General features: G+C 45.1%; 1 protein-coding gene across 2 annotated transcripts in view; it reads left to right on the plus strand.

The window, feature by feature from the left end:
• The first annotated feature begins 21,262 nt into the window (after positions 1 to 21,262).
• LONRF2 (LON peptidase N-terminal domain and ring finger 2) overlaps positions 21,263 to 23,489 on the plus strand; it is a 34,476-nt gene continuing 32,249 nt past the window's right edge. Inside the window, exon 1 of one of the 2 annotated variants that reach the window (XR_010355787.1) lies at positions 21,263 to 22,508. Coding sequence is in view for 1 of the 2 variants with exons in the window: in XM_064408081.1 (XP_064264151.1) it covers positions 21,740 to 22,508 (769 nt within the window). In the remaining variant the exon portion in view is untranslated. The remainder of the gene's footprint in view (positions 22,509 to 23,489) is intronic. The other variant, XM_064408081.1, reaches the window with a different exon arrangement.

Genomic DNA, 23,489 nt, shown 5'->3' on the forward strand with positions numbered 1-23,489 from the left:
CAACTGGAATGCATGTTATCATTTCTTCAATTCAAATGCGAAGTTTCTCCATTCAGTTATATGTTTTAACTATATTTTCTTTCTAGAAGCGTGGGTTTTTTCCTTACATGGCTGAAGTAACAATGGTGCAATTTTGGTACATCTCTTGAGGAAAGTGTTATACCATGATGGTCCTTGGCAGGGTGTAGTAGGGCTCTCCTTAAATTGGTGCAGTGCAGGCAGGACAGTCAGTGTGCTGTGTTAGGGAGGAGGCTCTTGCCATGCTACTTATGATAAATTAAATGCTTGTGGTTTGTTTCAGCTTGATTGTACTCTACACAAGGCTTTTACAAATGTAGTCTCAGTGACACACACAAACATCATTTGGCTGTTCAGATGCTATTTGCATACCACTTTCAAACTGCAGATGATACTTATGTCATATTTTTGGAACTGCTGGCCTAGATTATTCTTTCTCCTTTCTTATTATTGTTACAGCTCCAGAAAACAAATTCACATCTTTACTTTGTACATCTGTGTCTCTTTGTTGTCTCCCCTCAGCAGCTTTTGAATCCTTTGGCCCATTTTAACCACATTTTGCAAAGGAAACTCAAGGGGTAGTGAGTTGAAGTAATTTTCTTGAAAATCGGAGGAAAAACACTCCTTGTACATCAGAGAGTCCATACTGTATGTTGACTTTAGCAAAAGTGCAGACAGAAAACAGTTTTACTGTATCTGCTCACATGGAGCTCCTGGTTTCTAATGGACTCCTGTTCCCTACTGCTCCCTACAGCCTGGCCTCTTATCTCAGCTGAGACAAAAATTAAATTCAGCTATATTGCATAGGTCTGTTATCTTCACGTTCCTAATAAAATTGAGCTGACTGGGTTTTTTGAGATCTTGAGAGTAAGAGGGTTTGTCTTGTGAAAATGGATTCAGAATTCACTTGCTTGTGAAACAACTTTATGGAAATGCCTATCCCCTTTCCTTTTAACTTCAGCACACAGTGCATTGTCACTGCTGTGCTTTCTGACTGCGTGCCATGAAGATGTTTTTCTGTAGTTAAAAATACATGTGCTTTTTTTTTTGCCTTTTTTTTTGGGAACTGTTCTGTCAAAGAAAATGTCTTGAAAATATGAGTTCTTCCCAAAAAAAGCATGTTGTTTTCTGATTCATGCACAAATGCTGCCCTGCTTGTACTGAGGGTAAGGCTCCCTGCTGCTCCGTTGTGTCTCCATCCTCAGATTAGGGAAGCCATCAGACAGCTCTGGCTTTTGTGCAACATCACTTTTTCCTTGAGGTGTTAATAACTTTGTTGGCTGGGAAAGCAGCCTTTGATCTTATCTGTGCTCCAGAAAGTTTGCTGAGAAAAAGAGTGATTATATAGGGATTGCTTAAGCTTATTTTCTCAGATGAAAAAGGATCTCTTGTCAGTGTATCTGCCTGTGTCTGATATCTCTTAATTGACAGAGAGAGGGAGAATGATCTTTCTGATTAATGGATTTGTAGTGATTTATGCTAAGCCCCCATCCTATTTTTTGTTATAGCAACATGAAGGGACCTGGAAGGAGGTGTAAAGTTAACATGTGCTTATTTTAAATATGAGGGTGCAGAGGAAACTTGACATGGGGGTTGGTTGCTGGAGATTTATTGTGTTCAATTACTTGTTACATGTCATCTGCAGAGCTGGTGTGGATTCTTTGTGGCCTGTACTTGAGAAGATTTATGCAAGGTAGAAAGAGGCTTGTGGATGGTGGAAAATTCCCTTTCAGCCTAAGTTAGCTGTGCGTGTTCCTGGGCTGCTGCCGTGGGGAAGGTTTTAGAAGGAAATGATCCTATTAGCAGCAAAGCCTGCTGCTTTGGGCTGGTGAACGGAGTGCCTCCCTCCTGGAAAAGGAGTGACTTTGCTCTCACTGATGTGTGCAGCCAGCTTTGGTGCTGCCTTGTATAAATCTCTATTTTTGTGCGTTTAATGCAGTTGTGTGCAGCTGAGCTGTCAGCTTGGTTTCCTGCGTGTGGCAGCAGCTGAGGTGACTCATCTCTTCACCACCAGAGCAGCTTCGAAAGGCCTGCAGCCTGTTTTGCTATGCAGCAGGAGACATTTCCCTTGTGAAGAGAGCAGCATTAAGCCTGCAGACATGGAGCTGGTGACAACTGGTTGGTGCAAGCATGAAAATGGTGCTCTTTGGGGCTTCCTGATGAAAAATCATCATTTTCACTTTCAATCCGGGCAAGAGTGAAAGGGAACAAAGATGTGTGTGTTTGCTTTGAGTCACGAAAAGGAGCCATGCTGTTAGACATTCCACACTGGTAAACCCAAGGAGAGCAAAGTCTGGAAGAGCAATACTGAAAAAAGCCATGGGCAGTTTTTCTAAGGCCTCCAGAGATGCTGAACATGTTGAAGGAGAGTTGCTGAAGCTTCCTGAGAGGTGTCTGAGGAGCAGATGCTGATGGGACAGAATGCACACAGCAGGCTGAAAGTGTGAGGCATCTGCTGTGGGTATCTGTTTGAAATCACAGAAAAGAGGAAAGAAAAAGAAAAGGTGGGAAGGAAATAATGAAAAAATAATCCTGGAGGCAGCACCCCTGGAAATGCAGTACCCAGTCTTACTGCCAGAAACATGCCAGCTGCCCTGGATATGCACAAATAATTTATGAGCAGTTTTCAGGACCAAAACAAATCTGCAAGTGGGGAGGTAAACTACGATCATAGGGCATCTATCTATATGTGCTCTGGAAAGTGATTTAATACTGAGAAGCTAGCCTAGGCTCCCAATTGTGCCTAAGTAAGTGGATCTCATCTAGGAAAAATGCATAGCTGTAGTGAAAGCATACAAGTAGAAAAAGCTCTTGGGGGATAATTAGCTCTCTCAACAACCAAGGGTTAGGCACCTGCTGTGATTTAAGAAATAGGAACATTTTCTCTTGAACATCTTTTTTTCTTGTTCTCTGCAGCCTGTCTGTTTTCTTCAGTTTTCTTTCCTGTGTCCTGACAGGTCTTTAGATGATACACCGCAGTAGGACTCATCATTCTTCTCTTGTCAGAAGCGTGGAAGAGGCTGTAGGAAATACAAAATGTTCTCCATAATTTTGAGAAACACAAGAAAAATACAGGCAGTTTTTATCAATCATGAATGAACTTCAATGGTGACTGAAACATTAAGATTGCATGGGTTGCTTCTTAGATGTTTCATGTGTTGGGCAGAAATCCACTTAGGGAAAAATTATCACTGTTCTATATTTGGCATCTTTGTTCTTATGTTTTGAGTAACTCCCAGTAAGGTTTTATGGCAAGTAAAATTTGAAGTTTTCCATATCACAAAGCTTAAATTTGGATCCACTTATTTTGCACTCATTCCCCTGTATTTTGTTAAGAGTACAGGCTGTGCCCTTACTCAGTTTCTTTGATTTCTGACTGTTCTTTGCAATGCTGTAGCACTTGTACTTGTGAAAAGGGAATGATCAAGAAGAGTCGCAAATACTCTGGAGGGAACAGGACTCAAAAGCAGACCTTCATTTGTATGCTGCTTCCATCTACAGCATCTGCTTTCATTATCTTTTCAGTCTAGTTCTTTGCTGTAAAACCCATTGGGGTACATGTTTGTGGTTAAAGCTACAGATTTCAAAATGTTTAAGAGGAAAGGGATTAGGAACAGGGTTGCAGCAGGAAAGGAAGGAGCAGCATGAGGAAAGGGCTTCTACACCCCCTCTCACAGTTCCAAACCTTTAGCTCCGTCCTGTATACTCTTGTTTGACAGCTTTTAGGACATAGGTTCTTGGCCTTACAGGAAGGATGGTGTGTGGTGTAGCTGCGTTTCTCAGTGTCTTGGTTGCATGCTTGTACACACTTGCTCTTCTCTGATGGAATCAGGGAACATTCTCTCTCATAGGTGAGACCTTTGTTCCATCAAGTGTTACAGTACTGCATAGCAAAGATGGAGCAAAGGTGTTATTTCCCCTTTCTGAGCAGTAACAGTGTGTTCCTTAATTCTCTTGACTACCAGAGAGTATAAACATGATTTCACTTGTCTGGAAGATGACCAGTGATAGCAGCAGTTTTTAATCTTAGCATGCTGTTTAAATGCATCTCTGTGTGACAGCAAGGTACTGTAGTAAATTGTAATTGGTTTTTGTGGGTTTAGAGTTGACTTAATAGATCCTTGGAAATGCCATTCTGATGGAAAACAACTTAGGTGCATTGTTTCTGTCTCCATGTAAGGATCTGTCATATGATTGCTTCCAGTCAGAGGAAAATAACTTCATTAGATAGCAATGTTTTTTTATTGTAATCCTCTTATTTGTGGATTTGGATCTTAAAATACAGCATGGTAGATTTGTCTTGTGTACTCCCCTCCTGTTCTAAAGTTGTATTGGCAGAAACTTCATAACTTTATTATTGTGGGAATTTTTTTCTGCAGCTTCTAGTTGAAACTGTTTCAGGTTTAAGCACTTTGCATTGGAAAGTGTGTAACTGGTGTGTGGGTGCCCCAGAAGGACAGTGTGAAGGCTTTCATGAAGAACTACCAGCCAGGAGTGTAACGTGGCTGTGAGAAAGCTACCACCTGATTCTGGATACAGCCAGGTAAGTATTTCTGGTATTGGCCGCGCTACTGAGTGGCCAATAAATATGAGTATGTGACTAAGGCTGTGGAGAGGCCTTGCCTTGACTCCATTTCCAGTTCTTGTCGGCTGTGACTCTGGGGAGCCGGCAGAGTTGCAGAGCTGCTGGTGTTTGAATGTCCATACTTGTTCAGCCTAGGAAAGCAGAATGGGGTGTAATAGGTGTCAAGACCCGTACTGGGACAGATGAAGTAGCGAGAGAATCTCACATCCAGAGAAGGAGGAGAGCCAGAAGACAGTGCAGTCTGAGTTGGCCAGGAGCCAGCTGAGGCTGGAAAATAGGAGGAGGTTTCCTACCCTGGGGCTGTGTGTTGTCATTTTGGTATATACAAAAGGAGCAAAATAATAACAGGCTGCTATGCCACTGCCTGTTCAAGCAGCAGAGGCCTTGACTTTGTAGACTTGTTCAGGTTGGAAAAGACCTCTAAGGTCATGGAGTCCAACCATTAACCTGACACTGCCAGGTCACCACTAAACCATGTTTATGAGTGCCACAGCTACACAGCTTTTAAATACTTCCAGGGATGGTGACTCTCCTGTTTTCTTGGGCAGCCTGTTCCAGTTCTTGACAACCATTTCGGTGAAGATTTTTTCCCCTAAAATTCATTCTAAACCTCCTCTGTCACAACTTGAGGCCATTTTCACTTGTTCTGTAACTTGTTACACGGGAGAAGAGACCAATGCCCAGCTGGCTACAATCTGCTTTCAGGTAGGATGGTCTCCCCTGACAGCCCCAGCTCCCAGCTATCCTCCAGGTCCCATCTCTTCTCTCAGCCCCGTGAGCTGTGGCTGTGAAGACTGCAGGGCAGGGCTGGTGCTGAGTGCTGGGTGGTCTGACCGGGAGAAGAAGGATCCACAGAGGCAAGTGGAGCTGATTTTGCACAGCCACATAGATTCAGCTCAGTCTTGTATGCCATGGCATGGGTTATATATATCTGGGGAGATGTTGCCATCTCCTGCCCCCTTTTCTTCTTTAGCACTTCTTAATCACATTTGGAGATGGTAAAAGAAATGTCAAATTTTGAAAGAAGCCAAGAGCACAGTATCAATTCCTTGACATTTAATGGAAGATTTATAGTTCCCGTGGAAAGCTTATGGTGCTGCCCCTGTCCATGTTTGAGTTGATAGTTGATACAAACAGAAGTGACTTGGTAGAAAATAAGTGGGGAGGTAAAGAGTCTCATGGAATAAATTCTTAATTTAAAGTTTTTGGGATCCCTGGTCTCTCTCCCTTTGTAAGCCAAGGGAGAAGTTGGACAGCATGCTGCAATCAGACTCCAAATCCAGATATCCCATCTCTAACTGGCCAGACTGACTTGACTGTCAGAGTGGCAGAGTGCACATAGATGTCATTGCTCAGAAGGACCTCTGCAAGGCATCACTGCTGCAGGCTCTGCTGATCCCACTCCAACAGCTATCTCCTCTAGAAAATGAATCATGAATCTTCAATCCACCTCCTCTTTCCTGTCCCTGAAGAGGAGATTAAAGAGCACTTTTCTGCAATGGGGATCTGCCATTGTTAGACATGAAGCTATCGCTGGGGGGGGCAGCACACCAAATAAGCTTTATTGATGACTGAGCCCTATAAACAAAGCTTTTGGTATGAGGCAAAGTCCTGGAGGTATTTGTAACATGTTTAGAAAATGTGAAAAGTTCTTGTAGGAGACAGAGCAGAACTAAAATATTTATGGCTTTATTATCAGCAAACACCTGTAAAAGAGAATTGTAACCTCTGAGTTCAATCATGCAGAGTGAACTTAGCATGTTGGCTGCCAGTGCTTACAGCTAAAACAGAATATTGTCAAGAGCTGATTTTGATGCATGATTTTAATTTTTCCCTGACACACAAATCATCAGGGGTGTACTTGCAATCTGGAGCAACCTAATACTCTAGACTGTGAGCAGTATTTTGATTTGCCATCTGAAACTTTAACATATATTTGAGGTCTTTCTTTGTAAAGTATTATTCTGAAACACACTAAGTCTGCTAGGCATTTCACTTGAGCTAAAGGCACAGAAAGATCTAGTGTAGTCTCTGCTCCACCTGAGAGGGCAGAGTGTCAGGGAACCTGGACTTCCATGCAGTTACCTGAATTTTGCTTTGTTTAACATCTGCTACTTGAGATGAGTTCTGCAAGGGCAGATCACCCCATCTTCTACTTGGAGGAGCTTACAAGTAGTTTAGGGCATTTGGCTGAGGTAGGTAGTTTTACAGGCTGTAGAGCTGATACTGCCAGGTGCAATTAGGTTTCTGAAATGCTTTCTTTATAAACTTCTGGCTTTCATTACTTCTGATTTTGCTGATCATACCGAAGAGCTAAAGTGGTTTTGTGATGTCTGAGAATACCCTTAAGTAAAGTTACTTAGGTTGTGTTGTGCCCTTGATGGAAAAAAATCTTGTGCTACACTGGTGTCTTGCAAGGGATGAAGGATTTAAAATTCAGTGAGAATGTGAAGTCACTCTGGTGTTTGAAATGTCCTCTTGCTGTCTGTGGGATAGAACCACTGGGAAAATGGCAAACTTTTGAAGAATACAGGCCACACAACCTGGTGAAGTCCTAGAGCTTGGTGGCTAAATCCTCTATAGAGGGTATGTCCTGTGCTGGCCTGCACATGGTGAAGGGGGCTCTTCCGTCAATCACTGCTCCTCATTTCAGCAGCCTACTGCAGCCTCAGGTGCTAGACCCACTGAGCCACTGGAGGGGCAAGGATAATTCGGGGGAATTCAGCATATAGGCTTGAATAAGGAGAATGAACACTTAAGGAAGCTTTTGGGAGGGAAGTATAATAGTAGTGAATTCCAGCAAGGTGGGAGGTGGAGTAAAAGCAAAGGATTAACTGTGCAAGAAGTCTTGCAATGTAAGAACTTGGAAAGGATCCTGAGGGTGATGGGACTTGCTTTGCTTTTTCCCTTTTTTTTTTTTTTTTTCTTTGCTGGTGTCTAGAAATTTACATTTGGTAATTGCCAAGTTTGCAACAGTTGGTACAAAAGGCTGGGAAATACCAATATTAGGGACTTCCCCCATGCTCTTCTCACCCACACTTCTTAGCATAGAAGTTATTCTCGTGACATTGTCACATGCTGTTTTTTCCACAGAATTAATGTTTCATTCATTGTACTGGAAAAATGAGGCTCCTGGCTTGAGCAGGTCTTGAAGTAAAATACCTATGGTTCTGCTTTCTTACCTCTTTCAGAAAACAGGAGGTTGGTACTGAGAGAGGGGAGAACTGCATAAAGAAAAAGAATAATCTTGTAATCTGTGAGCAGTTGCCACAAAAGTTTTGCATAATGCCAATTATGTGACCAAACCATGAGTCTCACAAATCCTGTCACTGGTTACAGGTTCCTCATTCTTTATCTGCAAACCTTCAGCTATGACTTGTACAAGCCTTGTTTGCTCACAGCTGCGACTGAAGTCTGAAAAGGCTGGAGCCTCAATAGGACACTTGGGTTTAGGTACCTCAGCTGGCAGTCCAAAATGGATTTGTATGTTTTCTTTAGGCTGCTGTACAGTAACTGTCCACTTATAAACCCAGATTGCTCCATCTCACTGGCTTACTTTTTGAGAAAGCAATTACTGGCTAGAAAAAGAAAACATGAGGAGTTTCTCAGTCTTTCTCTGTGTAGTGTCATATTATAAACATGCTCTGAAGGACAAAACTAAGCAGAGAAAAGCTGCTCAGCCATGAAGGAGGAGAGCCAGGCACAACACATAGATGTGAGGGGACAAGTTAGGGTCCAGAATTAGCAAGCACATTTCCCTAGAGACCAGGGTTTCTGGTATTAATGTTGGCTATGAAGTCATAGACTGTCCAGAGCATGCCTTTGTAGAAGTCATGAGTGGGGGTCAGTGAAATAAAGCTCTTACTGGCCATTCCTTTGATGCTGTTGTTCAAATGTCTTGTTCATGCAGCATGAAAACTGGGCTCCTCACATGAGTGTGAACACCAAATGAGTCCTGTTGAATAGAAACTCCTCAAGTGTGGATTTAGCATCCCCCTGTAGTGATCCAGTCTTCTGCCAGACTTTTTTGTGCAACTGATTAACATTACTTTCTTCAACCCCTTGGCATGCAGGCCAGACACCTTGTAGAATTCCTGGCATTCCAAATCCCCTCTTTGAGACACAAAGTTAGCTTGGTTGTACTCTTGACCTCCTTACCTTGTTTTCCACCAGCACCTTCGAGCCCAGGCCATGTGATCTCCTGCTCACACGCTGTTTTCCAAGTAACATAGACAGGGTGTGACGTGCTGGGCAGAACACAAACAGCAATTTCACTTGTCAGGGAGCTCCTCTGGCTTGACAGCTCATGCTGTTGACTCACCAGGAGGCTTTTAACCTGGAGCACTAAGGCTATGGGACCCAGTTTTACTGGAGGGCAGTCCCTCTGGCACACCTGAATGGCTCTGTGCGTGTCCTGTGCCTTTCAAAGATACACAGTAAGTGTGTGATTGCTGCTACACATTGCCTTGATTGAAGCCTGACACCCACATAGCAACTGGGATGTTCAGTGTATGCTGGGAAGGGAAACCACTGTTAGTAATCCTTCTACAGCTGCAGAAGCCATAAGGTATTTGTGTGAAGGTAATGAAATGTGCATGGAGAAAATCCTTATAAATGCGTAATGATTAGTTTACATCATTATTGCTTATTTGGCCTATCATGAGGGGTTTTGGTCATTTTATGGTTTGGGAGGAGGCCAGGGTCAGACTTTAGAAACAAAGAGAGTATTTTCTGTTAATTAAGAAAAATTATGCTTGAGTTCTAAATTAAATCAGAATACCCTTAAGCTGCCCTGCTGCGAATGCTTCTACGCAGATCTTCTGGCACAAAGTCAAGCATTGTCACCACTCCTGTGCCTACTATTTGTTATTTAGGCATGTACATGGGGATTTCTGGTGAAGACAGGGCAATATTAATGCTGCTGTGCAAGCCCTGGGTGAAATTTCATCCAAACATGGGCAAACAACTCCAAGAGAGACTTCTAACCAGAATGAGTGCAGAGAAGCTTGGAAAAAGATGTATTAAGATGTATTTAGTCTGTGGCCTAGACTGAGTCATAGGTTGTACAGACTTTGTAGTCATCTTTTCTGACTTTCTGTATTACACAGCCATAAAACTGTACTCCTGGCTTAACTCTGTTTTGACCACAGGTGCATGTTTAGGAAATGGGAGGAGGAAGGAATCTGACCTGAATTTACAAAAGTTTGTTGATGGAGAAGTCATCACAGCTCTTGGTAAAAGGTCTTAGTCTTTATTACCTTCACAGGTAATTACCTTCCATTATCATCACCACAGTTAAATGCTTATTATTAATTTCTACTCTAAACTTTCTTCAGACTTCATATGTTCAGATTTGGGATGCTTTAGTTCACTACAGCCAGGAGATTCGATATGATATCTGATCTGGCACAGATGCCAGTAGGATCCAGTACCTTACCAGAGGACTCATTAGAGGTGGGAAGAACTGGGACTTGACTTGTCCCAGCAGTGGGGTTTATAGCCTAGTATTCTCATGTATGTTGCCACTCCAGTTACTCTCATGGAACAAGGCTCTGTTCCTGGCATGCACTGCAGAAGCACAGTCAGCTTTTCAACTTCTTTGACTTTGTGTGTTGGCCCCATGATATGTGGAATCAAGAGAAATTTGCTTTAAGAATCAAATCAAGCTGACAGAGCCAGGAATTATAAAGAGAGGTATTAGGAGCTCATTCATTTCCTCATGGTGTAAATCTAAACCGCTGGCATGGTATCCAGAAGACATTTAATTTTGTAGCTGCATAGTCTGTATCCTTTTGCAAATCACCTTCATCTATTCACACTTAACAGCACTGTTGTTTGTTCTCTCTGACCTGACAGACCAGAGATGAGAGGATTAGGTTTCCAGACACTGAGAGTCTAAGTGACCAATTTGACAGGCTCAAGTGAGCCAGTTGACTGCCTGGTGAGATATGGCACACCTTGGATCTAATGAGCCTTGACTATAGTTGTAATTAATCAGTGACACCTGCCTGTACTACTTTACCTGGTTAGCTGGCATTGATTCTGTGGTATGTGAAATCTGCTGGCTTTATTGAAGGATTGGGCAGGCTGCCCCACTTAGAAAACTAAAGACACTGAAAGACACCATCTAAATAAGGTTTACAGAGGATCTAAGCCAAGCAGTCTGGAAAGAAGAGACTGCTGGAAGAAATCAGTGGTGTGTAGTCTGCTGATTACTAGTTTAATAAAACCAGAGAATAGGTGTATGTATGTATGCAGGGAGAATTCAGATAGACTGTGTAGAGTATGTACTGTGCATGGGTTGCTTGAGAGTAAGCTGGAAAAAGATCCATTCATGTAATAATCAGTAAATTAATGGTTGGCTTTAGAGGTCAGCTGTGGCTATCCCTATAAATACCCCAGTATTTATAGGGATGACCATTTAAAATAAACCACCCTATAGGTCTCAAAAGTAAGTACCATGTATTTCTGTGACTGGAAGCAACACATTTTTGTTTATATCATATGGATAGAAAAATGTGCTTTATGTATAATCTCCACAAGCACTTGAAAGCCATATCTGGTTCTGCATGATTCTGCTAGCTGTTCTGAGTACATTTCACTGGAAACCTTAACAATTTTCAGAGACCTCATTCTAAATATCTTGACGGAAGACATTCTTAATATGTTCTTATTCATTCTAATCATGGATGCTTTTATTTAAAAATATTTTGAATGAAAATGGCAACAAACTTTCTACATCTATTTTTGAACTCTTTATGTGTACAAATATTTTCTTGCATGCCAGCTAACACACTGCAATTGCAATTAATTACAGAAGTATTTTTCCCTTCTTGTCTTATTTCTTTCCAAATAATTAGTTTTAACTGGAGAGATGGTGATTATTACACAAGCACTCACTTTCCAGTGTTCTTTAGCTCCTGGACAGTGATTCACAAAATATCCATTTGTTTGTGGTGGAGCCAATACCTACATATTGCTTCTGCAATTCTTTTATAGACAAGGATGTGTTCAGCTATTTCATTAAAGGGGATGATCCTGTGAAGTTTTACTATTGGCTTCTTTAGATCTGTATCAGTCTTAAAACTAATCGGTTCTTAGCTGGATAACACCCAATGAATCTGGATGGTGAATAAAGCAGCATAAAGGATATCATTGTTGCAACTGAGACACCCTGCATGCACATAACCTTATTTTTGTCTGCCAGCTCCCTTAAGTGATTTTGTTTTCTTCAGTAATTAATGATTAATTCTGTTCACATAGGTTTAAAAAAATCTAAGTAAGCATTTTATCTTTTCCTCCTCTACTTTTTCCATCCTTCTGGTCCTGTAGCTGAATCCAGTCTTTTTTGCTCAAAATGTCTCCACTTGGAATCTTGCTTATTTCTTCAAAGCTAAAAAACATTTGAGAAGACATGCCAGCTTTTTGAAAGAGCCTGCTCTGTTTCATCTCCCCACGGCTGCTGTAGAAGCTTAAAATTTCTTGCCTTCTTCAGCCTCTCCTTCCCTAGAGACTGAGCCTCTAATCTCCTGCCTTCTCTTACCCTTTCCTCATGCTTCCCCTCAGCTTCTTACCAGCCTCTGTGGAAAACATCACTTCTTGCAGCTGTCACACAGCACAGGACTACCCTTACTGTCTGCCACCCCTCACCTCCAGACGCCATCAGTGTGCCACTAATTCTGCTTTAGGTCACTCCAGTATTTTTTGTGTCCTACCCACCCAATGTGTTTTTCACTAACATCCTGTCCTGTGTGGAGACCTTGGGACCACTGCCTTCTGATTCCCTTTTTTTTCAGATCTTACGGCAGAAGAGTGCTGTCCCTAAGAGCTTTCCTCTCCAATGCCCCTCTGAGTGATGTGAGCCCCAAACACAGCTTCAGCTGTTAGCTTTGTTCTGCCCACATCTAACTCCCCACAAACAGATTCATGCTCCTTGGTGGGTACCTAGCCCTTGGCTAGCCCACTTGGTCACAATCATCAGTGTACTTCTTATACATCAGACCTGTAATCGTGGTTTCATATGGTTAGATCCTAATGTTCTGGTTTTGTCTCAATATTTTTATTCTGGCCTGCCCTGCATTTTCCAAACAAGATCTCATGTCTCTTCACACTCCTGTAATATTTTGCTTGTCTCAGCCATGCTGTTCCCATATGACTGCATAGCCTGCTCTCCATCTCTGGCTTCTTTTCAGATTATGCTCATTTATTAGTCAATTGCTCAAATCTCCTCCCCTTCTGTTTGTTATTCTCTTATTTCTCCTTCAGGTTATCTTACTGCCTCACCTCTTCCTGAGAAGGAAGCCCCCTCAGATTCCTCCATAGCTTTGTTCAGTCCATCTTGCCTGGCTTCTTGGCTTCTGAAGCAGTTTGCTATGGTGACCCAAAATCAGCTTTTAATTAAAATATGAGAAACCACTATACTCTTCTTCCAATCCTTGCCTCTCCCCCCAGAAAACCAACCAAACAAAAACAGACAAACACTCACTTCTTAGGAGATGAAAACTTGCCTTGTCCTGTCTGTTCTTGGCTCAAAAACAACAACAGGCGTTATAGTTGTGCTCTCTCCAAATTTTGTCATCCAACCTGCCTATGCATTTTGTAGACTGCCAGACTCCTAGTACCAGGGATGTCATTGAGAGGTTTCTAGTGCTTGAGCTGATGAGAGTAATGTGGCTCAAGGTGACAGGTCCTCTGTGAGGGATCCATACTGAACACTTTACCAGGAATCACTGGTAGCTGCAGCAGGGACTTCCAGAGCATTCCTTGAGTGGAGACGTGAAGACAGCAATTAGTTGTTTCCAGGAGAAACAAGGCATGGTACTGCTCCCCATCTGTAAGAACATGTAAGAACTCCTCTGCCTTAACACTGTCAGCTCCTCACAATGTTTTTCCCATCTGACCCACATTTAATTTTGCTAGCATAATGTCTGGGAGTTTTCGTGAAAATGTGTCATAGGCTGACTCACAGTAAAGAAGCAATCAAAACAGGACAAGAAAATCTCTTTCGGGCAAAACAGTATCTCATGTATGCATCTAACTGATGTTATTTGCCTTTTTCACACTAGAGTGCCACTGAACAAGAATTCCAAAGTTGTGAAAGAAATTTGTGCTTGAGGTCCAGCATTCCGTTCAGTGAATCCCAGGCAGTACTCCCTAAATGAAAGCCCTCACACCTCTGTTAATAAAGGTAGTACCTTAGCCTCAGCACACAGAGCATGGGAAACTGTGAGCACAAGTAGGATGCTCAAACGCAACACCAGAATGTCCTCCAGTCTCCTAGAAAACTCATTCCAGAGTACAGTCTCAGAGAAGACTTGCTAGCATGTGGTGTCATGCCAACACTGTAGAACTACAGGGAATTGCTTATCAAATGGATTAAAAATGCTTCATTTCAATGGATACTTTTCCAACTAACAGTAGTAGCCAAAGAACAAGGTGAAAAACATGTCATTTGAAAAGAGAGATGTAAGATTATATGTACTCAAAAGTCAAGTGTGACATGGACAAGAGAAAGCATCTGAGAACTTAATGGTGTCCTAGCAGCACGGGGAGAGAAGCTTGAGAAAAGCTTCTCCCCAGCCACGTTTCCAAGGGACACTATCTCCCCAAAAAATGTTAGCGCAGGGCTGTAGAAATGGAAGAGGCCCCCAGATGCCAGCAGATGTCTCTTGTCCCCACGTAGATGACACCTACCATCCAACTGGATGACCACCCTTGTGGATGGCTGGCACCAGAGGGGATTTGGAATGCCATGAACTGCAACATGCTATCCTGCTTTTTAAAATGAGCTCAGTGCCAGATGCCAGAAGAGTCCCTTGCCAGGCTCTGTGTCATCTCACTGAATTTTAGGATGCCCTGGTGCAACATGAGGCAGGGTGACAGTGCTTTCCACCCATGCAGGGTAAATGCACCTGGCTATTGCCTTTCAGCCTTGGCCAGGTGCTGCTGCACTTCAGCATCTGCAGCAGCTCAGAGGAGTGTGAGATGTGCTTTGCTAAGCCACAGCTCAGACAGGGATTGCAAACAAGTATAACTTCACCCAATTTCACCATGGATTTGTTTACAGAACCCCCTCCCCTCAGTGGGCAAACTGATCCTGGGTATCAAAAGTGGGACAGAGATCAGTCATCAAGAGGACATCCTGCTTCAGCCCTGTGCCTGAAAAAGGCCCTGATGGTGCCAGCAACAGAGAGAAACACAGGTCTTGATATTTCTTCAGGTATGTGAACCAGCACAGTGGAAAATATCTGTGTATTAGTCTGAAAATCCAAACTGATGTTTAACGAACAAGACCAAAAAAACCCTGGTTCTGTGCTGGGAGAAAGCGAAGCAACTGGGACTGGGCTGTCCTTCAGTTTTTTTGCTTAAGTATGAATAATACCACCTCATTAGAATACAGTGTATAATGTGAACTAATACATAAATTGAAAAAGTTAATACACTTTCATTCTATAAAGACTGATTCTTATCATAGCTGGGGAAGGGGGTTTTCTTAGAAGTGCTTATCTCAGAAGCTATTGGAAAGGAATCCGGTAGTACACTTTAATTGGCTGCTTTTGCATCATAAGATGTGTTAATGATTTGTTGGACAATTATTAAGCTGTTTAATCTTCCCATCAGCCCATGCAGGATGTAGTTACGAGTAACATCATCTCTTGTACACAACACACGTGTGACTCTGGAAAGAGGAGATCCATCTCCCTCTTTAGGATCTTGCAAAGAAAAATGAGAATCTCTAGAAACAGTCTGAGCTCCTGCAATTCACAGCAGCTGGATTAATGTATTACATGTCTTCTGGGGAAAAAGAAAGACCTTTGTTATGTTTAACATCAAGTAGATTTTACCTAGCACCTTTTTCATCACTGGCACTACCCTGCAACTTTCTTACAAAAATATTTCTGAAAGAAGGCTTTCTTGAAAAAAAAAATGCACTATTACTATTTCAGCTGGGGAAAATTCATTAAACTGGCAAAGACTTTAGTAGTAATAATTATACAGTGACCTTTTCTTTTGAAAGCTGGAAAGCTTGTAATAAATGAGTCAGTGATTAGGGAAGGAGGAAAGCAGTTGAGTGCTGGCTGGAAGGACTGCATTCGGCACTCTGCTGTGGGTTTTCTCTGTGCCAAAGTGTAAAGCATTTACATCATGCCTTGGGAGGTGGTGGTGCTAATTGTATAGCTCTTGTTTGCAGAGTGTTCTAGCTGAGGCCCAAACACAGACTGAAGTCTCAGCACCTCTGTCCAAGTTGCAGCCCAACCCAGGGAAGATGGCCTTCTGAAATAATCTGCATATGTGAAAAATCATATTCTGAAATTTCATTCACTAAGTCCAGTGCCTCAGGTGAGTGGCCACTCTGGACCTACCTCAATTTCCCAGCTCTCAGAGGGTGAACTATTCCTTTTGACTCATACTCTTGTTGAAAATATAAATGTGTGCGTATTTGTGAATATTCCAGTGCTGTATCCTGAATTTTACAGAAAAACTCACAAGGAAATTTATAATTCTGCTACTGCAGCAAAGTATGACTAATACAAATGAAAAGGTGCAAGGGGACTGCACAGTGACCAGCGAGAACATTACACTTTGGATGCCCATTAATTATCTTCTTTCCTGTGACTAAACCAAGACAGGCATGCATCCTGTAGAGAATATAGTATGTAATTAATTAAAATCATATCAGGTTAATGCATGAAGGAGATATTAAATAAGCCTACACAGACTTAATTATACTGTACCCTAATTTTCATGTCTTTGACTTTACAACTTCTGCAATATTTTAGCATGGTAACTGTGTGTGCCTGTGCATTGATTATATCCTAATTAACTTATTCTGAAACAATAAAAGACAGATTTCCTAAAAAAAAAAAATCATCAAAACAAACTGGAGTTTAATACTTCAAACTACCTTGGAACAGAAAAGTGTTAGAGGAATTAAAAATGCCCTCCAAATATGTAAATGCTGTCACTTCAAAGTTACTTCATCTTCTCCTTTCCCCTTCAAGCTCCAAGTAAATTCTACCCTGGGGAAAACCCTGGGGAAGCTGGGCCTAAGGAAGAAGTTGAAAATGAGGCTATGAACTTAAAGAAAACCTCATGATAACTTAGAAGTCTGTAACCATGACTCATTGGAGTAAGTACCTGTAATTCTCCCCTTGGGAAGTGGATGGACTTCTACATGTTGCTTGAGAGTGCGTGATGAGGCCAGTCCTAAGGGGAAGCACATTATTAACAGGAAAATAATATTGCTAACGGAGAGAGCCTCTAACAGCCTTCCACAGAGTAGCCAGTTTTGGGTGATGGAGCTTTTTCAAGCAGTTTTGCTTGCTAGTGATTTAGTGAGTACAGGAGGTGGTCCTTTATTTCCTGTGGTAGGCAACATTTCAATCCTATGCAGCAGCCACAGCTTTTCTTCAAATAAAAATTATAAATCAACTTGGTGTCTCTGTCACCTTTCAGTTCCTTTATGTAAAATCCATTCTGTTTTGTGGCTCTTGCAATCAGTTGCTTGTAGTTTGCCCAGCAAGAAGCCATAAACCACATGACCATGTCATGGGGCACCTGTTCCACTGGTCTTTCTTGGCTGGAGTCCCCATGTCACGTTTGCTGTGGTAGGCATACTACTGATAATTTCAGTAAGAAGCATGAGCTTCTTAAGTATACATTTTTAATAATTTTACTTTTGTTTCTTTCCCCCTGGTTCTTGCTGTTTCTTCATCTATCATTCTTTCCTGAAAATTATTAATACTTTGAGGCAGCTGATGTGGTGAGTCCACATTTTCATCATCCCTCCAAGATCCGCAGCTCAGTGAATTCTTATCAATTTTGCAAAAGGCAGCTGCATTAAAGTGGCTTTGTTTCTCAGATAAGAAAAAAGCAAATACAAGTGCAGCCAGATGTACAAATGAACCATGTTCTGGAGCAAGAAGGTCTGTGAAAAAACACGGCCCCCAAAATAGACATCAGGGAGAAGAGTGACGCAGGTGTGCTCAGACACAAGGTGGCAAGCAATCCTGCTCCTGGGAAGCAGGGAAAAGATGGCACGCTGTGCCAGTTTGAACAGCAGTGAGGTAATTTTGTTCCTTTGCAAATAAATGTCTTGGAAAAAAGTAGAGGCTGTGTGCCAAGAGGCTATTGATCACGTTGCTAAATAAAGTAGTAGCCTCACTCCATGGGAGGCTCTTCTAGAAGCGCCTGTTATGCATTGCTGAGGAAAGGACTGGGGCCATGCAGCAGGCCAGCCTGGCACAACACCTGCCCAGCAGCAAATGGAGGCCACGTTCAGTACCAGCCCCTGAGCCAGCGCCTCCCAAATCACCACCCATCAGAAGGGACAGGTGAAGATGCAGGGCCATCACACAGCAGTCCAAAGACACGTGGGGAAAAGTGGTGTGACAGGATGGACTTGCCTGCTGTCTCCTTTCTCAGGAAAGCAAGGAGAGCTGCTGGGGAGTTCCTAGCCTAAGAGCCTAATTGTCAGATGAATGGGATGGGGGCAGTCAGCAAAAATGCTGCTCTTCCTCATTGGGTCATAGGAATGAGAGAATAATGCTGTGGGGTGGCTCAAGCAGTGAGTCCACATTTTCATCATCTGTCCAAGATTCCATGGCTTGTCCTTGATACCACAGAATAGAACGAGCCACTGTGTTTCTCTCCTCTATGCTATGAATAATGTCGCTAAGTGACTTAGATAAAATGGCAATGGGATTCCATCCCATCTTAACTCCAAGCGAACATGTCAAGAAGGGGAATGACGCAATACTAACAGGATGCCAAGGTCACCTTCTGGGTAGAAGCCTTGAGCCAAGGAAGATGGTACAATTGTTGGAGCAGTGAGCGTTGCTCAGAGAATCAACTGTTAGGAACAGTGCAAAAATGGATAAGTCATGGAGCAACTTAGTGCAAACATATTACTGTTCTGAAAACCAGCAATACTTCTATAGCCATCATCCACCTGCTTCTTTATTGATCTAGACATCCCAGTTTCTAATCTATGTCTTGCTACAGTTTCTAATCTATGATGAAAGTAAGAGGAGGGTTTCACAGAGGTGCTGGAGGGGCTAGGATGGCTGGTACTATCTTGGTAGTCTCCAGGTATCCTTTATCTGTCATGAATGCCTTTGAGGATCAGAGGAACAAAGGTCCTGTTCCTTGCTTTAGCTGAGGTCCTTTGGTCATGCTTACTCCACTGTGAATACTGGTGCTTACTTAAGCCAGATTGCAATATGACATCAACCACATACATCTAAAGAAGGTTAATACCTTACTATTGTTATGAATGAAGTTCTATATGTCTAATTTTATAAACAACAAAATTGAATTTAGCAGCAATTTTAATTGATCAGCAATTTAATATAAATTAATACAATCAAGTATATTAAATATAACCAAGCATATACAAAAAAATTGGCACTGATTAATTATAATTAAGGTTCATATAGAGCATAAACAAAACTGGCTGGGGTATGGGGAGGGTTTCTTACCCTGCCTCACATACAAAACTAATCCAAACTAAACTTGTATACTGTATGCTAATACATATTCATCAATATTTTTCAGTAAATCCCCTCCTATTTTCAGTTCTTAGAATCTATGTCACTATACTGCAGAGCACACGCTCCACTTGGTGTTAGGGGGTGTCCTGGCATTTGGTGGTCTTTTCAGAGGAAGGCTCACCATCTTCCTCACTGTCCTCTGAATAACTTTACAGGTTACACATGTGCACTAAGCTTTGTGTTATGTAAATAAGCATTATATTGTAAATAAGCCTTGTTATTTCATAGATAAAACTACAACTTAGATTCCATACCTGGAATCGTCCCAACTTTGTTCATCCCAAGGCTGATTCTGTTTTGGGATCTTGCTTATCTCAATACTACATCCTGTATCCTGTTTTTCACATACAACATCTGCAAAGGGGCCCATCTGCTTTGTAACACCAATTACATATACTTTTCCTTTATTATTTTATAACAATTGCTTTCTAAAATATTGATATAATTACAATTTAGTTAGCACAAATCATATCCATTTATCACACAGCAGTCCAAAAACACGTGGGGAAAAGTGGTGTGACAGGATGGACTTGCCTGCTGTCTCCTTCCTCAGGAAAGCAAGGAGAGCTGCTGGGGAGTTCCCAGCCTAAGAGCCTAATTGTCAGATGAATGGGATGGGGGCAGTCAGCAAAAATGCTGCTCTTCCTCATTGGGTCATAGGAATGAGAGAATAATGCTGTGGGGTGGCTCAAGCAGTGAGTCCACATTTTCATCATCTGTCCAAGATTCCATGGCTTGTCCTTGATACCACAGAATAGAACCAGCCCACGTGTTTCTCTCCTCTGTGCTATGAATAATGTCCCTAAGTGACTTAGATAAAATGGCAATGGGATTCCATCCCATCTTAACTCCAAGTGAACATGTCAAGAAGGGGAATGACGCAATACTAACAGGATGCCAAGGTCACCTAGGTAGAAGCCTTGAGCCAAGGAAGATGGTACAATTGTTGGAGTAGTGAGCATTGCTCAAAGAATCAGCCGTTAGGAACAGGAACAGTGCAAAAATGGATAAGTCATGGAGCACCTTAGTGCAAACATATTACTGTTCTGAAAACCAGCAATACTTCTGTAGCCATCATCCACCTGCTTCTTTATTGATCTAGACATCCCAGAGTCAGTCTTGTTACAGTTTCTAATCTATATAAGAGGAGGGTTTCACAGAGGTGCTGGGATGGCTGGCCTATATTGGTAGTCCTGGGTATCCTTTATCTGTCATAAATGCCTTTGAAGATCAGGGGAACAAAGGTCCTGTTCCTTGCTGGGGTCCTTTGGTCATGCTTACTCCACTGTGAATACTGGTGCTTACTTAAGCCAGACTGCAATATGACATCAACCACATACATCTAAAGAAAGTTAATACCTTACTATTTAGAAAATCAATACACTTTCATAGTATAAAGACCATTTGGTACAATAGTTACTGAATGAGATTCTCCTGATTAGCTGGGGGCCGGAGGCCTAACAGGAGAGAGGCAAAGCCAGAAATACCCTCTGCTGTCCAGCTGCAGCCCAAAAAGCAGCTGGATGTGGGCATCTCCCCATTGGATTGACAGGCTTTCCGCTTCTCAGAGCAGTTTGTTTACAGCTGTCTAAAATAAACGTTGCCGAACTTTTTTTTTTTTTTTCCCCTGCTCCTGTTATTCCTGCGGAGCAAGTTGGATTCCTCTCTGACTCACGCATGATTAACTAACTTCCAGCTGCATTATCTTTATTGTTGCTGCCGATGCACAAGCCAGCGCTCAGCACGACTCGTGGATCCCAAGCTGTGCTGGCGAGGCTGCCACTTAGAGAAAAGGATTTTTTTTTTTCTAACAGTTGTGGTGTTTGGGAAATGTTATTATTTTTTTGTGTATTTATTTATTTAAGAGACAGCAAGTACCTGCTTTCTCGGGGACTAGAGAAATAAAAAGAAACAACGCTCCCGGACCCACACGGTGCGGTGCTGCTGGCGGAGACACCGCGTCCGGGGGCACCGAGGGGGTCCCGGCGCACGGGGGAGGCGACGGGACAGGACGGTGCGGCAGCCCCGGCGGGGAAGCGGTTAACGCCGGGCACCAGGAAACGGGAAGGAAGGGGCTGAGCTCGGCAGGAGCCGCACGGCGGAAGCCCCCCCGAGCCCGAGCCCGAGCCCGCTCCCGCCGGGAGCCGCCGCCGGACCGGGCGCACGTGCGGGCGCGGCGGCGCAGGGGCACGTGCGGGGCGGGCACGTGCGGCACCGGCACCTGGCAGCGGGCGCGGGGGGAGGGAGGGGCCCAGCGAGGGAAGCGGAGCTGCCGCCGCGCCGCCGCTGCCCCCGGGGAGGGCGGGCGGGCGGTCCACCGGCCTCGGGCGCTTTTACCCAACCACTCGCCCCTTACATAAACCGGCAGCCGGTCCGCCCCCCCCATCCCCGCCGCCGTCCCCCGTTCCCCCTTCCCCCTCCCGGGGGCCGCCCCCCTGCTGCAGCGATGTGACACGCCCCCTCTCCATCCCTCCCTCCCTCCCTCCCTTCCGTCGCCGTCCCCTCCCAGGAAGAAGCCGGAGTCGGCAGCGCCGCGGGCCCAGCATGGAGTAGGGCGGCCCGGGGCCGGCGGCGCCGCGCGGGCATGGAGCTGGGCCCGGGGCCCTGCGCGCTGCCGCCCGCCGCCGGGGCCGGGGCGAGGGCGGCGGCGGCGGCGGCGGGGGGACCCTGCGCCGAGATGCTGCAGGTGGCGGAGGAGGCCTTCCGCGGCGGCAACTTCGAGCTGGCGGCCGAGATCTACGGCTCGGAGCTGGCGGGACTGCCGCAGCCCGAGCGGGGCCTGTGCCTCCGCCGCGCTGACGCGCTGGCCAGGGCCGGCCGCATGGCCGAGGCGCTGGACGCCTACGGCGCGGCGGCGCGGCTGGCGCGGCTGCGGCCCGAGGAGCTGCGGGAGCTGGCGGAGAGCGTCGCCCTCAGCATCCGCGACAAGGAGCTGCGCCTCCCGCCGTGGGGGAGCGGCGCGGCCGGCGGCGGCGGCGGGGCGGAGGGCGAGGGTCTGGGCGACCCGGCGTGCTGCCGCCCGCCCGAGCTCTTCGCCTGCCCGCTGTGCCGGCGGCTGCTGTGCGAGCCGGTGACCCTGCACTGCGGGCACACCCACTGCCGCCGCTGCGCCGAGCCCGGCGACTGCGGCCGCTGCCACCGCCCGCGCCGCCCCGCCGAGCCGACCCCCGCCGCCGCCGCGCTGCCGCCGGCCGCCGGCCGCCCGCGGGTCAACGTGGTGCTGGGCAACCTGCTGCACAAGTGGTTCGGCGCCGAGAGCCGGGCGCGGCGGCTCCGCGCCGAGGGCGACGCGCTGCGGGAGCGCCAGGAGCTGCCGGCCGCCCTGGAGAAGTACAACCAGGCCCTAGAGATGGGTGAGTGGCGCCGGTGGCGAGGAGGGGGCGCGGCGGGGGCAGCGCTGGCCGCCCCACCGGGCTGGCCCCCGCAGCCGGGCGGGGAGGGGGCTTGCGGTGAATGGTGGGAGAGGGCGCCTGGGGGAGGCTGCGAGCGGGAATGCTGCCAGCGGGTCTCCTCACGCCCGCCCCCCGCTCCAGTGAATGGCTATTTTTGTTCCACTGGTATTTTTGTCCTTGCTCTGAAGGTGCTTGGCGTTTAGCTGTTCGCTGCCGATGACTCATTATGCAGTATTTCTAGAAAACCCGCTTTCCTATTTATGGGGAAGCCATCATTCAGTGTGGGATACGCAGTAGTGGTCGTGTTGAGCCGCGCCGCGGCTTCCTGGAAGAAATGAGTGTGTCGATCAGATTCATTCAGCTACGTGCAGCTGCACCTTCAGCAAGATGAAAGCTTTGACAACACCTAATGAGCTATCAGGAGGTGTAAAGGCTCGGAAAATTCCCTTTATCTTGCACTGTGCAAAATACTCAAGATGATCTACGTCTAGCTTTGGAGAGATGGTCCCCTCGTGTTTTGAGCGTAGCCTCTTTGTTGGCACGCAGGATTTCTGTGTGCAGGGTGTTCTCTGAAGAGCTTGGCTTTAAATAAAAATGCCTGCATTCTTCCTCTGCCAGACCGATGGCAGGCTTAGTTTATCAAACCTAGCTTGTTTTCAGGTTCTGCGCCGAGTAGTAGGTGGATCCTGCTCGCTCGGTTGTAGCCTTGTAGTAGTGGATGTGTGCGTGCGTGCGCCCGGCTTGTTTGCCCTGCTAGCGGTGGGGGTGGTACAGCACCGCGCTTGTCTGAGAGGCGTGGAGCCGGGGACAGCCGCCGTCTCGGCAAATCCCCCGGGATCGCCGCTCCTCCGGTCTCAGCGTGATGGATGTCCGGTTTAATCGAGGAGGAATGGGGGAGAAAGCCTCCGTCGTTTTAACACTGATGAAATCCTGCGGGTGAAT

This window comes from Passer domesticus, chromosome 2 (assembly GCF_036417665.1).
Source record: "Passer domesticus isolate bPasDom1 chromosome 2, bPasDom1.hap1, whole genome shotgun sequence".
NCBI classification, from domain to species: Eukaryota; Metazoa; Chordata; class Aves; order Passeriformes; family Passeridae; genus Passer; species Passer domesticus.